This window comes from Myxine glutinosa, chromosome 2 (assembly GCF_964187855.1).
Source record: "Myxine glutinosa chromosome 2, kmMyxGlut1.1, whole genome shotgun sequence".
Lineage (NCBI taxonomy): Eukaryota > Metazoa > Chordata > Myxini > Myxiniformes > Myxinidae > Myxine > Myxine glutinosa.
In genome coordinates, this window is record NC_136262.1 from 80,359,213 (window position 1) to 80,375,841 (window position 16,629).

The 16,629-nt window shown below is 45.1% G+C and overlaps 1 protein-coding gene across 3 annotated transcripts in view; it reads left to right on the plus strand.

Annotated features, from left to right (window-relative positions):
* Window positions 1-16,629, plus strand: part of VIRMA (vir like m6A methyltransferase associated) — a 285,574-nt gene that overhangs the window by 174,878 nt on the left and 94,067 nt on the right. For 2 of the 3 annotated variants that reach the window (XM_078773440.1, XM_078773441.1), the window contains exons 8-11: window positions 1,421-1,613; window positions 3,146-3,604; window positions 14,682-15,116; window positions 15,985-16,291. In XM_078773440.1, the coding sequence (XP_078629566.1) occupies window positions 1,421-1,613; window positions 3,146-3,604; window positions 14,682-15,116; window positions 15,985-16,291 (1,394 nt within the window). The remainder of the gene's footprint in view (window positions 1-1,420; window positions 1,614-3,145; window positions 3,605-14,681; window positions 15,117-15,984; window positions 16,292-16,629) is intronic. The other variant, XM_078773442.1, reaches the window with a different exon arrangement.

Genomic DNA, 16,629 nt, shown 5'->3' on the forward strand with positions numbered 1-16,629 from the left:
CCAAATTCCATATTCGCAACAATATATATATATATGTATATATGTATATATGTATATATGTATATATGTATATATGTATATATGTATATATGTATATATGTATATATGTATATATGTATATATGTATGTATATATATATATATATATATATATATATATATATATATATATATATGTATGTATATATATATATATATATATGTATATATATATATATATATGTATATATATATATATATATATATATATATATATATATATATATATATATATATATATAATATATATATATATATATATAATATTTTTAAAGCAAAAACTATAGCACTTAGGTGGGATTTGTTTCCGATAGTCATTAACTAGACCTATTGGCCGATTAACTAGACCGTGGCCCACGAAGCGCCACAATAAGCTAATTTATACATGCATGGCGTTTGTCCAAGGAGGAAACCCCCCTTTGGGAGAGGGGATATTATTCGTATTAATATTGTTTTGCAATAACATTAATATCGTGCAAATATCATTAATGTTGCTATTACTTTTGTTATTAGAAGCGGCTTTGGAAAAACGCCATGATTACCTTTCTTAACACGGATGTACATCTTAACACGGATTTTCCCCAAGGCGGAAAACCCCCTTGAGGATGTGGGAAAATGAAGTCGCTACAGCCTCCATTGTGTGACCCTTCGTCCTACTATCAAACTTGGTTGAGATTGGATAAGTAATGACCGAATGTATCATGGTCAAACAGGCAGTCACCAAATTGCATATTTTAGTATTACTAGGGCGTGCCCGCACGTACGTGCTTGCCCGTACGTGCTTGCCCGTACGTGCGTGCAAAAAAACATGCGTGCAAACAACAACAACAAAAAAAAACTTTGAAACCACGTGGCAGTAACGACCACAGAACCCCCCCCTCTATTTACATGAAATGGTTTGATCCATTCGCAAAGCCAGTAACGACCACAGAACCCCCCCCTCTATTTACATGAAATGGTTTGGTCCATTCGCAAAGCCAAAGCGAACGGCTTGCGAGTACGGTGACCATACCTTGGGAACCACTTGTCCGATTAATTTCAAACCTTGAAAAGGCACATCCTCGGGTCCCCAGCAATATACCTGGCAAGTTTCAAGTATATCGGACCGGTAGTTGTCGAGAAACAGCGGTCACAGACAAACACACACACACACACAGACACACACACATACACACAGAGATTACTGGAATTATAGATAGATTATGTACTATGAAAGTGAATGAAAAGACCAGATTTCTTGGGGTGTGTGAAATTGATAATACACATATGTTGTCCTCGTTCTGAATGCTATGAAGCCGCTTTCTAATATGTGTGAATCTTATTTGTAAAAGTATATGTGCCATTTTGTTTTCTTGTTTTCTGTCTCGATTTCTATCTGGCAGATGATGGCTATGAGCAAATTTCGAGTGATGAGGAGAGCATTCCGGACGAGGAGCGTGGTGATTACAAGTACCCGGGCATGGAATTGGACAGCTACATGGCCGAGGAGCTTGCCTCTATGCCGTCCATGACTTATGACCCTCTGGACAAGGAGCTGTCTCTCCTGGTGCACTTCGGGCTGCCATACTTGACACCGTGCGTACTGTGTTCTGCTCTGCCCTTCTGCAGACATCTCTTCAAGGGTTGTTGGTCATATAGTCCCAAAGAGTACACAGCGAGCTGGTGTAGGATCCCCTCCGCTGCTACTTTTGCGCTCTTAGCTGCTGACAGTATGACCGCCAAAGTGGTATGCAGGTGGTTGCTGTGAGTTGAACAGGTGGCCAATGCAGGGCCTGGTCTGATGTAAGCTGGGCTCCTGAGCTGAGATGTGTTGGCTGAACTACTATGAAGTCAGAATGGCACCAAGAGGTTGAAGGAACCATCATGCTCCCTTTAAAACAATGTACACTTACAACGTTGTTCTGAAGGTTTTTGAGTTTGTGGCCATTTTCCACCATTCTGGAAAGAGGGTTGGGATGAGGTTGTGGGCTTTAGTGGCCTCCGTATACGACAATGCGCAGCTCCTGGAGTTCCAGCCTGTTGTTGTCTTTGAACATAATCGAAAGAATGGTTATTGATCGAATCTTGGTGCGTTCTTGGTTTGGCACTTGAAATGTAGCAGGATTTGCAACAAACTAGCGATGCCTGTTTCTGGAAAAAGAAAAAGAAATTAAATAGCAAAGCTTTGGAGCTCGTGGGCTACTAGATCTGGTTTTGTCTGCCTTCTTGCAAAAATAATTATAGGAGCTGGTTTTGTCTTTCTTTTACATAAACAGCCAAATTGACACTTAAATTTAACTTAAATGTGCTCTCTTTGCTTGACATAACCAATAACACTTACAGGTTTGAAGCTCTTCAGCATTGCAGTGGTGACTTTACCTCCCCCTCCCCCCCCCAACTTTCCTTCCTGTTTGGTGTTCAGTCTAAGCTTTGATCCTTTATGAGATGCACAAAAGTGCAGTGAACCACATTTTGTGTATAGAATCCATGAAGGTGTTTGCCTTTGAATCTGTGCATCTAAGTACGGTACTAGTTTTAAACACAAAAGTCACTGTCCTTGACATCAAGGTCAGTGTTTTGTTTTATCCAATGTGTTTTAATGGTAGTTCTTTAACATTGCTATGTCCAGCACAGAGGAGCCACGATGGTTCTTTCCCCCCCCCCCCCTTCTAGAGTGAAGCTCTTCCTGCTGAACATTTGAACTTGGTGCATTAAGTTAATTTGATATTGAGTTTTGCATCCTTTTACCGAAGGGATGTTTGGATTTGATCCTGGCTGTGTGGACATCCTGTGATACTTTAAGCGGTATACTTTGACATAAATAGTTTTAGTATAAAGCCTTTAAAGTATAATTACGTTGCCTGACTGTGTCTTTGTTTTGAGGAAGCTGACTTATTGGGCCCAGCGTCAACGAATTTTTTTCCATAAGAAAGACAACTTGGTTGCCCTGTGACATTATTGCTTGTAGAGATGTTAAATGATGCACCCACTGACATTGTTCTTGATGACAGTCGAAGTTGCAAGTGAACTTTATCCGCGTTTCCTGCCAAAGATTGTGGTTGGTTTTGGAGGGGTGGCGCCTTTGTCACCTCTCCCAAGGAGCTGCCCGGCACTCTCTCTCCGCACAGTTTCGAGCAGCGGCTGCAGAAGCTGACTTGCCAACCTGCGCGAGCTGGGAGGATAGAGGTGGGGGTGAACGAAGCGGCCCGTCTGCACGACATCATCGCAAAAAATGCAACAGCTCATGGTCCAGAGTGGGTCATGGCCTTGGAAGAGGTTTCATCACTTCTCGCACTCGCTTTGTGCCAGTCACAGGGCCGTGAGAATGTCGTGCGCACCTTGGCCAAGTGGTGTGGACGAGCACTTTGCATGGAGGAAGCTGCTTCACTCCCCATTGCTATCAACATGCGGCTGCTAAAAGCAGGTCTGAAGTTGGCCACAGGACTGGCGGGATGTGGGGATGTGGCATCACATGCCTTGACGGAGGCTGGCGTGGCACATCAGGTGCTTACCCTCTTGTTTGATGAACATATGGCGTCTTCACTAAAGCTGTTGGCATTACGGGCCCTGGACACCCTCCTTGAAAGGTACAGTGGGCTGAAGAGGCTTTGTAAAGCATGCCGCAATGTTTTTATTATTGAAGTTCTGCAAACATACCATATCATTTTGCCATTCTATACTGTACCTTATTGGGTGTTTTTAAGAATCTATACAAACACAAAGGTTTACATTTTTCACAAGTCAGAGAGATGGGATACTATTTAAAGCTGGTGCTTTATTTATGCACAGGAGTTATAGATATTGTGAAAGTCATCAAAGACTCCTGGCTGTAGCATATTGTTGTTTCTATACTTTTCCTTTTCAGTCATCTCAGAATAAATTACCACAATGTGTCCATTTTATGATTGAGAGACTCAAAGTTGCTATTTTGAATAGTCAGATGCTAGTCTCCAAAGGCAAAAGCTTGCAATTTTATCAGGAGTACATGTATACAGCAAGCAGCTTTGTCTTTTTATTTCGTTTTATACTTGACCTCAGTGAGAAGTGCAAGAAACAGGCAAAGCAATCACTCAAATGCCCCTTTAAAAAAGTGCCTTTTGAACCAATAGAGACTTTTAATTTTGACATCATGGTTTAGAAACACAAAGTAGCCTGTCTGCTTCAGACACTTCTACATGGTGTGTGTGTTTGTGGGTGTGTCTGTGTGTTTGTGGGTGTGTCTGTGGTTGGTGGGAGTGTGTCTGCCTCACTGTGGTTGGTGGGAGTGTGTGTCTGCCTCTCTGTGGTTGGTGGGAGTGTGTCTGCCTCTCTGTGGTTGGTGGGAGTGTGTGTCTGCCTCTGTGGTTGGTGGGAGTGTGTGTCTGCCTCTCTGTGGTTGGTGGGAGTGTGTGTCTGCCTCTCTGTGGTTGGTGGGAGTGTGTGTCTGCCTCTCTGTGGTTGGTGGGTGTGTGTGTCTGCCTCTCTGTGGTTGGTGGGAGTGTGTGTCCGCCTCTCTGTGGTTGGTGGGAGTGTGTGTCTGCCTCTCTGTGGTTGGTGGGAGTGTGTGTCTGCCTCTCTGTGGTTGGTGGGAGTGTGTGTCTGCCTCTCTGTGGTTGGTGGGAGTGTGTCTGCCTCTCTGTGGTTGGTGGGAGTGTGCGTCTGCCTCTCTGTGGTTGGTGGGAGTGTGTGTCTGCCTCTCTGTGGTTGGTGGGAGTGTGTGTCTGCCTCTCTGTGGTTGGTGGGAGTGTGTCTGCCTCTGTCAGTTTGTGTGTGTCCGTCTGCCTTTCTGTCAGTTTGTGTGTGTCCGTCTGCCTTTCTGTCAGTTTGTGTGTGTCCGTCTGCCTTTCTGTCAGTTTGTGTGTGTCCGTCTGCCTTTCTGTCAGTTTGTGTGTGTCCGTCTGCCTTTTCTGTCAGTTTGTGTGTGTCCGTCTGCCTTTCTGTCAGTTTGTGTGTGTCCGTCTGCCTTTCTGTCAGTTTGTGTGTGTCCGTCTGCCTTTCTGTCAGTTTGTGTGTGTCCGTCTGCCTTTCTGTCAGTTTGTGTGTGTCAGTCTGCCTTTCTGTCAGTTTGTGTGTGTCCGTCTGCCTTTGTCAGTTTGTGTGTGTCCGTCTGCCTTTCTGTCAGTTTGTGTGTGTCCGTCTGCCTTTCTGTCAGTTTGTGTGTCCGTCTGCCTTTCTGTCAGTTTGTGTGTGTCAGTCTGCCTTTCTGTCAGTTTGTGTGTGTCCGTCTGCCTTTCTGTCAGTTTGTGTGTATCCGCCCCTCCCCTCAAAGACTCCCTCCTCACCCCTCCCCTCCAAATCTCCCCCATCTCCCATCCCTTTCAAATCTCTCCCCTTGTCCCTTCCCTCCTAAACTCCCCCCTAACCCCTCCCCCCATAAACTCCCCCCTCGCCACTCCCCTTCAAATCTCTCCACCCTCATTTCTTCTCCATTTCCCCCCTCTCACCCCTCCTCCTCAAAGCGTCCCTGCTTCTTCCCCCTTCCAACTCTCACCTCCATCTCCCCCAACCTGCTGCCTCGCTCTTCCCCCTCCTCAAATAACACCTCACTGTGCCTCACCCAATCACCATCAAAGCTTTTGTCTGCCCCATCCTTCCCTTTCTCCGAGCTATTTTGAAATCTCTGACACACCTCCAACAGCTCTCCCTACCTCTTCCTCCTCTTCCACGTCTTACCCTACCCCTATCCCCCCCCCTGTTCTGTATCCGATGCCCCCCCCCCTCCTCTTCATTAACGGTATGGACCTCAAACATCCGGGGCCTTCGTTCAAACTTAACTGATCTCTCCAGACAGGTTGCTTCTGACAAAGCAGATGTGATCTGCTTAACAGAAACCTTCCTCCTTCATGATGTCTCTGATTCCTTAGTATCTCTCCTGGGTTACTCCCTCCTCCGGTATGATAGACCTGAGCCTCGTCCTGGAGGTGGGGTTGCTATCTTTATCAAAAACTCTTTCTCTCTCGTCCTGCACTGCCCTCTCTCCACCTCACCCCCAGGAATACCTCTGGCTACGGCTTCCCCTTCGCTCCCACCTCTTGTTCATATGTGTGTTGTACCATCCACCAAACAGTGATGACTCCATCTACATCTCGCTGTCTGATAATATGGACCAACTTCTATCTACTCATCCCAACTCTCTCTTCCTCATATGTGGTGATTTCAATTGTCACCATGCCAGCTGGCTGGGTGTGGGTACCTCTCTCACCAGCCATGGCTCCTCAGCAAAGGACTTCTGCGACTCACTGAGACTGACACAATCTGTCAATTTCCCGACCCGGATCTCAGTCAACGGAGCATCTTCTCTTCTGGACTTGGTTATGACTAACCTCCCTGAAAATGTCCGCTGCTCTTCTTCTGCTCCAATCGGCTCATCTGATCATGTGCTTGTTAAAGTGGACATCTCTCTAACCATTTTCAGAGAGCCTCCTCAGCGTCAACGAGTCTGGCATTTCACTCAGGCCAACTGGCTCGGTCTTCAAGCACCCATCAATCATCTGGACTGGTCTCCCATCTCTACCACCTCTGACATCAACTCATCCTGGGAATTCTTCCAAAGTAAATTGCTCTCTCTCATGCACAGATTTATCCCATCTCGTCTTCAGTTGTCATACCTCTCCTCCCGTCCATGGTACACGGAATCTTGTGGTGAGGCTGTTGCCCAGAAACAACTTGCCTTCGTCTCCTGGAAAGCAAATCCAACAGAAGGAAATCTCATTTCCTTTCACAAAGCCCGAAACAAGTGTGTGTCCACCCTCAGGAGAGCCAGGAAACAATATCTCTCCCTTCTCAAGACCGAACTCTCTTATCAGTCTCCCTCTTCCAAATCCTGGTGGCGTCTGGTCAAATCTGTTTCTGGTGTTTGTTCCCCCTCCATCCCCTCCCTTACCTCAAACGGCTGCACAGCTGACTCCGCACGTGAAAAAGCTGAATGCCTCAACTCTGTGTTTGCCTCTAAATCTTGTCCCAAACCCATCCCTCTCTGAACCCACCGTACCCAGTCGTACCCAGCTGCTCCTGGACTCTGTGTCCTTTCCTCCTGACAAGGTGGAAAAGTTTGTCAACCCTCGACTCTGATTCTGCAACTGGACCTGACGGCATCAGCCCACGGGTCCTAAAATCCTGTTCTTCCGCTCTTTCACTCCCTCTCTCTGTTGTCTTCACCCTCTCTTTTGCTCAAGGTCAACTGCCATCTGCTTCGAAATCAGCCAACATCACCGCTTTACACAAAAAGGTGCAAAAACAGATCCTAGTAACTACAGACCAATCAGCCTCCTCCCAATTATCAGCAAAGTCATGGAATCCATCATTGCTTCGGATATGAAATCTTTCCTCTTCTCCAATGGCTTGATCTCTGATCATCAATTGGGTTTCAGACCAGGTCACTCAACTCTGGACATGCTGCTTCTGCTGTCTCAACAATGGATGGAGGTCCTCAATGCCAAACAGGAAATTAGAACTGTCTCCCTCGATATATCACCTGCCTTCGATACGGCCTGGCACCCCACTCTGCTCACCAAACTCTCCTCCTTTGGCATCCATTGAAATCTTCACGCATGGCTGGTGGACTTCCTCTCTAGTCGTAGTCAAATTGTGGCCCTGAATGGGTTTCTCTCATCTCCTCTTCCTGTTCAGTATGGAGTTCCCCAAGGCAGTGTTCTGGGCCCTGTGCTTTTTCTGATCTTCATCAATGATCTCTCCGACTTTCTTGAAAATCCTCTCTATCTCTTTGCTGATGACTCCACTCTCTGCCGCTCCATGCCTCATCCCTCAGATCGGCAGTCTGCAGCCTCCTCACTCTCTGCAGACCTGGACAAAATCACTGACTGGGCAAACAAGTGGAACATGTCTTTCAATCCTGACAAATCTCACTCTCTTACGATGTCTCTCCGAAAAGACCGACTGGACAACCAGTCCAGTTTCTGAATAATCCTCTCCAAGAAGTTCTGTCACTCAAGCTTTTGGGTCTCACTATCTGCCATGATCTTTCCTGGGAAAACCACATTTCAAATCTGGCCTCCAAAGCCAGTCGCCGACTGGGCATCCTCCGTCGTGCGAAGTCCTTTCTTGGCACACCTGAGCTCCTCACCACATACAAGGCTTTCATCCGCAGCTCAATGGAATACTGCTCTCCCCTCTGGGCTGGTGCTCCTGCCTCACACCTAGCTCGCCTTCATGCTGTTGAAACCAAAGCGTTCAGAATCATTGTAATCTCCCGTGATGAAGCTACCTCCGTATTCCCTTCACTTACTCACCGCAGGCAGGTTGGTGGTCTTTCTGTCTTCTACCTCTCCGGTCGAAGTACCTACTCCGGTACTCCGGTACCTACTACGACTCCTCTCCGGCCTTGCTCCTCCAGCTCTCTCTGGGCTCTGTCCCCCAAATATTCATAAAGGTCGCACAAGATCTGCCTGCAACCCTCTTATGGTTAAACTGCCAAAATCAAGACTCGCTGCTCACCTTCACTCTTTCATTCCTCTTTTCTCCCGCCTCTGGAACAAACTCCCCCACTCCCTTCAATCCCACTCCTCCCTCCAGGTCTTTAAAACAGCTGTTCACCACCATCTCTTATCTTCCCCCATCCAAAACCTTGATCTGTTCTACCCCCGCTAATTTCACCCCAAATTCCTCTTTTTTGAAATACCAACTTCTTTCCTGGAAGTCCTTGGTGTCCTTGTGTTTATACTTCTCCCACCCCACCCCCCTTCCCACGCCTCCTCCCCCCAAGCCCTCTCCCTCCCACACATTCCCGATGTCCCTCAAAAATGTTGTGTTTATGTGCTTCCCCTTCTCTCCCCATCTTGTCTACCGCTCCCCCTTTTATACACTTTGTTTGTCTGTTTGATTTGTTTGTGTGATAAATGTTAGCTCTTTCACGAGCCTCGATTATGTATACGTTGACCTCCTGTTGAGAGATTCCAACTATTCCGAGAGAATTTCACGTCTAACATACTCTCGCCATAGCAGGAGGCCAAAATATTTTGCACTGCAAACAAAGACCTTCTCTGAAATTAATTTATTTGTTTCAAGAAATAACCTGGTATGACGAAGAATACTAATGTTACACTTGTGGAGGCAATGTTCATGCCACATTGTTGAGTTTGTCACGTGGCAAGGGCTATACCTCATCCAGAAGACTCCTCTCCGGCCTTGCACCCCCAGCTCTCTCTGTGCTCTGTCCCCCAAATATTCCTACAGGTCGCACAAGATCTGCCAGCAACCCTCTGATGGTTAAACTGCCGAAATCTCGGCTCTCTGCTCACCTTCACTCTTTCATTCCTCTTTTCTCCCGCCTCTGGAACAAACTCCCTCACTCCCTTCAATCCCACTCCTCCCGCCAGGTCTTTAAAACAACCGTTCACCACCATCTCGTATCTTCCCCCATCCAAAACCTTGATCTTTTCTTCCCCTGCTAATTCACCCCAGATCCACCTAGTTTGAAATTCCAACTTCTTTCCTGGAAGTCCTGGCAGTGTCCATATGTGTTATACCTCTCCCACTCCCCCCTTCCCATGCCCCCCCCCCCCAAAGCCCTCGCCCTCGCCCTCTCTCAGATCTCTCGATGTCTCAATGTCTCTCGGTCCCTGCTCTCAAATGTTGTGTTTGTGTCCTTCCCCCTCTCTCCCCATCTTGTCTACCGCTCCCGATGATATATGTTTTATGTGTCGGTTTGTCTTTCTGTGTGATTAATGTTCGCTCTTTCACGAGTAGGCTGTGAGCCAGACCCCCCAAATTGACCGGTCGGTACCATACAGATGGAGTAAGGCTCATTGTGATTTTTAGCAAGATATATGTCCCTAGATATGAAAAAAAAGTGATAGCAGTGTATAACTCTCGGCCATCTCTGTGTTATCACCCGAAATATTATTATACGCCCGCTTCGCTTCGCCAAAAAATGTGATATTTGCTAAAATTGGAATAAATATGTTTTTAAGGACCACAGTGTGCCAATAATTTGCATACTGGATGCCAACTAATATAGTAATAGAAATATAGAACATTTGTGGGGGTTATTTATCAAATTTTTGATATAACTAGGACGTGCCCGTACGTGGGTGCCCGTTCCGTGGCCAAAAAAAAAAAAAAAAAAATTTCCAAATTTAAATCAAGTGTACCTCCCTGTCTTTGCTAGCCATGACATTCGATGCCATTGACCATTGCCACTCCTACGCCACGGTGAGGCGACAGGGTAGGATTTGTTGGAGACCTGAAAGTGCAGTGTCAGTATGTATTCCATGTTCGAATTGTATTAGTTTTAAAATAGTTAAAAAAAAAAAAGGTTTGCAAAGCATATCAGCAAATTGAAACAGAATTGAAACAGAGCAGAATTCGTTATTATTATTATATCTATTACTACAAATTATTACAAATTATTACATTACAAATGTTATTCGTTAATGTTAATTCCCTGCCATCACCCTCTGCCATCACCCTCTGCCATCACCCTCTGCCATCACCCTCTGCCATCACCCTCTGCCATCACCCTTCCATCACCCTGCCATCACCCTCCCATCACCCTGCCATCACCCAGCCCCATCACCCTGCCCCATCACCCTGCCCCATCACCCTCCCATCTCCCCCCCATCACCCTCCCATCACCCTCCCATCACCCTGCCATCTCCCTCCCACCACCCTCTGCCACCACCCTCTGCCATCACCCTCTGCCATCACCCTCTGCAATCACCCTCTGCTATCACCCTCTGCCATCACCGTCCCATCACCCAGCCATCACCCTCCCATCACCCTGCCATCACCCTCCCACCACCCTCTGCCACCACCCTCTGCCATCACCCTCTGCCATCACCCTCTGCAATCACCCTCTGCTATCACCCTCTGCCATCACCGTCCCATCACCCTGCCCCATCACCCTCCCATCTCCCCCCCATCACCCTCCCATCACCCTCCCATCACCCTGCCATCTCCCTCCCACCACCCTCTGCCACCACCCTCTGCCATCACCCTCTGCCATCACCCTCTGCAATCACCCTCTGCTATCACCCTCTGCCATCACCGTCCCATCACCCAGCCATCACCCTCCCATCACCCTGCCATCACCCTGCCATCACCCTGCCCCAGCACCCTGCCCCATCACCCTCCCATCACCCTCTGCCATCACCCTCTGCCATCACCCTCCCATCACCCTGCCATCACCCTCCCATCACCCTGCCATCATCCTCCCATCACCCTGCCCCATCACCCTCCCATCTCCCTCCCAAACAAAGAATAATAAAAATTGTCTACATGTACATTGTACACACCTTTATGTCGTTAGCACCACTTCATAAGGCACCACGTACGGGCTTCTTCTTTGTTTCCTCGTCCTGGGCAAGAATGCGGAGGCTGCTGGAACTGCCAACCCTAGAGGTCGCCACGTAGAACTGGCAATGGCTGAAGAAGGCTCTTGGGCAGAAGATCCCAACATGGTGTAGCGACTGCCAAAAGAAGTTGTGCATGTATTTTGATGAAATCTTTTCGTAACAATTTTTCTTCAAGCAATAAATAAATAATAAGAATTGTCCACATGTACACACCTGTATGTCGTTAGCAGCTCTTCATAAACAACATTGCTGAGGAAAGATGACAAAAAATCTGTTAAATTTAGTGAAAAAGTGGTCGAAATCGCTTCGAGTTCAGAATTCACATTGTACAATTTTATCAATATTTCAAAAATGAAAACTCCCAGAGTAACATTTTACCCCTCAAAATCTTTGCATTGTGAAATATAATGTAGCTGATGTTACAAACCTACTTTAGGATCCTAGCTAATACCAAAAATTACACTGAGATACCAAAAGTAGTGGACGAATAAACCTAAAATGTTCAAAAGCTATGTTTCGTTCCAAAATATCAAAATTAGGGGGTATGGTTGAACATATTTTGACCTTTGCCAAAATATGTGCCCCAAACAACCACCATATTACAAAGTAATGATATATTCCAATGCAGTGGTTCCTTGCGAAGATTTTGAGGGGTCAAATGTTACTCTGGGAGTTTTCATTTTTGAAATATTGACAAAAATGTACAATGTGAATTCTGAACTCGAAGCGATTTCGACCACTTTTTCACTAAATTTAACATATTTTTTGTCATTATATCAATATTTTGATAAATAACCCCCACAAATGTTCTATTTTCTATTACTATATTAGTTGGCATCCAGTATGCAAATTATTGGCACTCTGTGGTCCTTAAAAACATATATTTATTCCAATTTTAGCAAATATCACATTTTTTGGCGAAACGAAGCAGGCGTATAATAATATTTCGGGTGATAACACAGAGATGGCCGAGAGTTATCCACTGCTATCACTTTTTTTTCATATCTAGGGACATATATCTTGCTAAAAATCACAATGAGCCTTACTCCATCTGTATGGTACCGACCAACCCCCTTGGCTCATAGCCTAGAGCCTCGATCTTGTACACACACAAAAAAAAAAAAAAAATTACAGAATAAACTTATGGTGTTTTCTTTTCGATCTTTTGGGAGAAAAGATGTGACATGTGACTTGGTTTGAAAATGGTATTCCATCAGGTGAAAAGAGGAAGGGGAGGAAGCATAGTGACAGAGCCTAACGAGGTGCATAAGAGCATGTGGCCCAGATGAGGACAAAAAACCTAGAACCTAGCACCAAACGCACAAGATCTGCCAGTTATCCTCTTCTGGTGAATGCCAAAATCAAGACTCTCTGCTCACCTTCACTCCTTCATTCCTCTTTTCTCCCGCCTCTGGAACAAACTCCCACACTCTCTTCAATCCCTTTCATTCCTCCAGATCTTTAAAACAGCTGTTCACCACCATCTCTTATCTTTCCCCATCCAGAGCCTTTATCTTTTTTGCCCCTGTTAAAACACCCCAAATCCGCCTCTTTCAATCCCCAACTTCTTTCCTGAAAATCCTAGAAGTGTTCATTTGCTGTTCAGAAGTGTTCATTTGCTTTATTCCGTGTACCTCTCCCTCCTCCCCCAGCCCTCCCCCTTCCACAGATCTACCGATGTCCCTGTTCTCTTCTGTTGTTGTGCTTGTGTGCTTCCCTCTCTCTCCCCCTCTTGTCTCCCGCTCCCTTAATTGCATGTTTTATGTGTCTGTGCATGTTTTCATGTTGAATGTGTCAGCTCTTACCCGAGCCTCGATTCTGTATACAAAAAAAACAAAACACAAAAACGCATGAAAAGGCACACAGCAAGGAATGCAGATGCAATAAATCGATCGATTAATACCAACATTTCGAAAAAAAACTGCTGAATCTAAGTTGCAGACTAAATCGAAAGTTCTCCATCAAACCTTCTCCCATCTTCTCTGTATCGCCATGATTATTGTCCCCCATTCTCCAAACTAAAAACTCACCCAAACCGCACACACCACCACTGCAGACAGCTGATCATTACTGCAATGTCTTCCCTGCTCTTTTCTCATTTCTTTGTTATTCGCTCTTGAAAGCACCTCTCTGCACTGCCTGGCTACAATTTAAACCCACAGCTGTGTATTCTGCTCTAAAAACAACCCATTCCTGCACACTGTCACATAGGAGAACTAGAACGGCACTCAGTAGAGAGCATACCTCCGCCTGGTTGGCCATGTCACTCAATGGTGAAGAATTGCTTACAAAATTAAATAATTCTCATATCCGAATCCATATTCAGATCTTCACCAAAATCGAATCGATTCTTCCTTGTCACACACACAACCTGTCCACCAAGTTTCATCCAAATCAATCCATAACTTTTTGAGATATCCCGCAATGTATAGTTTTGGCCCCATCTCTCAATAATGAAACATCACTTTAAAAAATAAATAATTTTCATATACAAATCCATATTCAGATCTTCACCAAAGTCGAACTTCTTTCTCCTTGTCAGGCACCCAACCGGTCCACCAGGTTTCGTCCAAATCCGTTCTCAAGTTTTTGAGATATCCTGCTATGTATCGTGTTTGGCCCTATCTCCCAATGGTGACGAATCACTTAAAAAATTCTAGTAGCCGGATCCGAATCCGTATATTCACCGAGATCTAATCATTTCGTCCTTGTAACATACGCTACATCTCTGCCAAATTTCGTCAGAATCCGTCCACAACTTTTTGACATATTTTGTTCACAAACAGACAAACCGACAGGGGTGAAAACATAACCTCCATCCACCTCTGGTGGCAGAGGTAATAAATATGAACTAGCTTCTGTCATGCGTGATAAAAAAATAATTAAATACAGCATTTCCTGTGTTGACATCCAATCAATCGTGCGATCATTGCTGGAAAAAAAAAAAAATGGGGGCGGGGGGGATACCGTACTTTGCTCCGCAACTAGAAAATTACATTGGACTTGTGAGAAGGACTTGTGAAATTGACTCCCCCAGTCTTTTTACACACTTTTATTTAACTTCACCTGAACTTTGTTTGTCCTGTTTCAAATCTTTGAGCCGTTCGTTTTCTAGGTTCCATATATCCTGGAGAGCTGAAATTTGGCCCACGATGCTCTTTTCTGGTACATCTTCATCTATCAAAATCAAATAAAAAAATAAAAAGTTTAAAACTTAAAAAAACTGTGTGTAGCCCTAAAACATGTTATTTCGTTTACTTGTTCCACATTAAAGTTGTTCCTCTTTCTTATTTTAAACCATCGCAATACCTGTCTGTGTACAATTCGTTCAATTGATATTATTCTAATATTATACTGTATTGTGCTTTTTCAGTGCAGAGGGAATGCGTGACTTCTTTGAAATACACGGAGCGTTTGGAAGTGGCTACAGCAATCTACTTGAGTTTCTCCTTGCTGGACAAACTGTTCGTGTTGCCACTGCCACGGTCGCTCTACTCCGCAAATGCCACTTTTTTGAGCTGGCTGCAGAGGTTGGCAGATCATCCAAGGAATTTGCTCGCCATCGAGAGGAGGAGGAGCGAGTCGTGGAAGATGACGACGATATCGGAATGCAAGGAGATGTGTATGTTTCTTGGAGAGAGCCACACGGCTTCAAGCTCGACAGGCTGGGAGCGGTGCTGGAGGAAATGTTGATTATGCTCGAGGGTGTGCAACACTTGCTGGTACAGCCACCTAGTAAGGCCTTTCCAACACCACTTCGTGTTACTGGCACAGCAGAACGTGATAATCCCTGGCCCACCCTTTATCGGTTTGTCCTGCTTTTACATTATTCTCCAAGTTTTATGGTTTTATAGATATGGTTTATACTCTTGCTGTGTTTTTTTTTTGTTATACTGCCAAGACTCGTGGAAGAGCTAGACCACAAAATGGATCAGAATGCAACAGGACAAAAGGAACAGTACAGAGAGGTTGGGGAAATACTAACAGCTGAGTTGAAGAATAAATTAGAGGGAGACTTGGACAAAACAATGGGTGTGGGGAGGAATGAGGGGTAGGGGGAGACACGTGGGGTGGAAAGATGGATATAGAAGGTAACTCCAAGGAGGGAAAACCTGAAATTTGGAAGGAGGAGGAATTGGTGTGGGGTTGGTATGGGGGTTAATGAGCATAGAAAATATCATGGTTTTTGCATTGGGGATAATCTGAAATGATGGTGAACAGCTGTCTTGAAGACCTGGAGGGGAAGAAGTTTTAAACTAAAACTTTGAATGTTGAGTACAAATTAAATTTGCTTTTTGGGTGGTTTCTGTTGATGTTGGACCCACCCCCCTACTTTCCCCATCATTGTTCTTTGGGATGATGTGCAAATTTTAGAAACTGGTTTTGTGTGATGGAGTGAATTGAGAAACGCAAGGAAAGATTATGGAAAAGGTTAATGGAGTTGGGGTTTGGGGTGGGAGTGGAGTATAAGTGGATATTTCAATAGATCAGTTTTATAAAATTTACCAAAGGGTAAACTTTTCAACATTAGTGCAATATTGTGTTGCAAAGTAATCTTCATTGAAGTCTATTGGTATGGCAGGTTAATAGTTGAATATTCATTGTCCAGTTTGTTTTTGTTTGCTTGTTTATTTGTTAGCTTGTATTTTTTTCTTTATCTGTTTATTTATTTCCAGCTACCTTCATGAACACCACTTTGTCCAGTCACTTGCATTCTTTCTCGCAAGTACATTGGCCAGTGCCCATCCTGGTGTGGCTCATAGTGCACGTGGCCTCCTAAGTTGGTTGGGTGGCACCCAAAACGGCCTGCTTTTCCTGGCTTCCCAGCCACATGCTACCAGCCTCATCCTGCGAACACTTGCTCAGCAATCAGAGCCAACAGAAGCGGTGGAAGAAGGTGCTGCTGAGGCACAGGCCTTGCCAGTTCCTGTGGATTGTGCATTCGAACTCACCCAGACGTTGAGACTGGCTTATAGCCTGCAGGTGTGAGGCTTAAAGTAAAGCAAGTGCATTTCACCTTGACATGACTGTCGCTTGTTAAATTTTCTTTGTTTGTTGAGGATGCTGCTGTATTTTGTCAAGCTGAGAGAACTTACGGCAAAAGAGATTTTGACTTTGTGTCGTAGAGCAAAAATCATGAGGCAGACCTTTTTCCAAGTTTCTTATGTCTAGTACAGATATACGTAGTGTGTTCAAAAAGTATCCGACCTTTATTTTTCGTGCGTAAAAAAAAAAGAACCTAGGGAGGCGTTGATTGGTGCACGTATGTAGGCGATGCTAATGCGCACGCGTGAATTTTTTCCCACCTGCAGAAGCTGTCA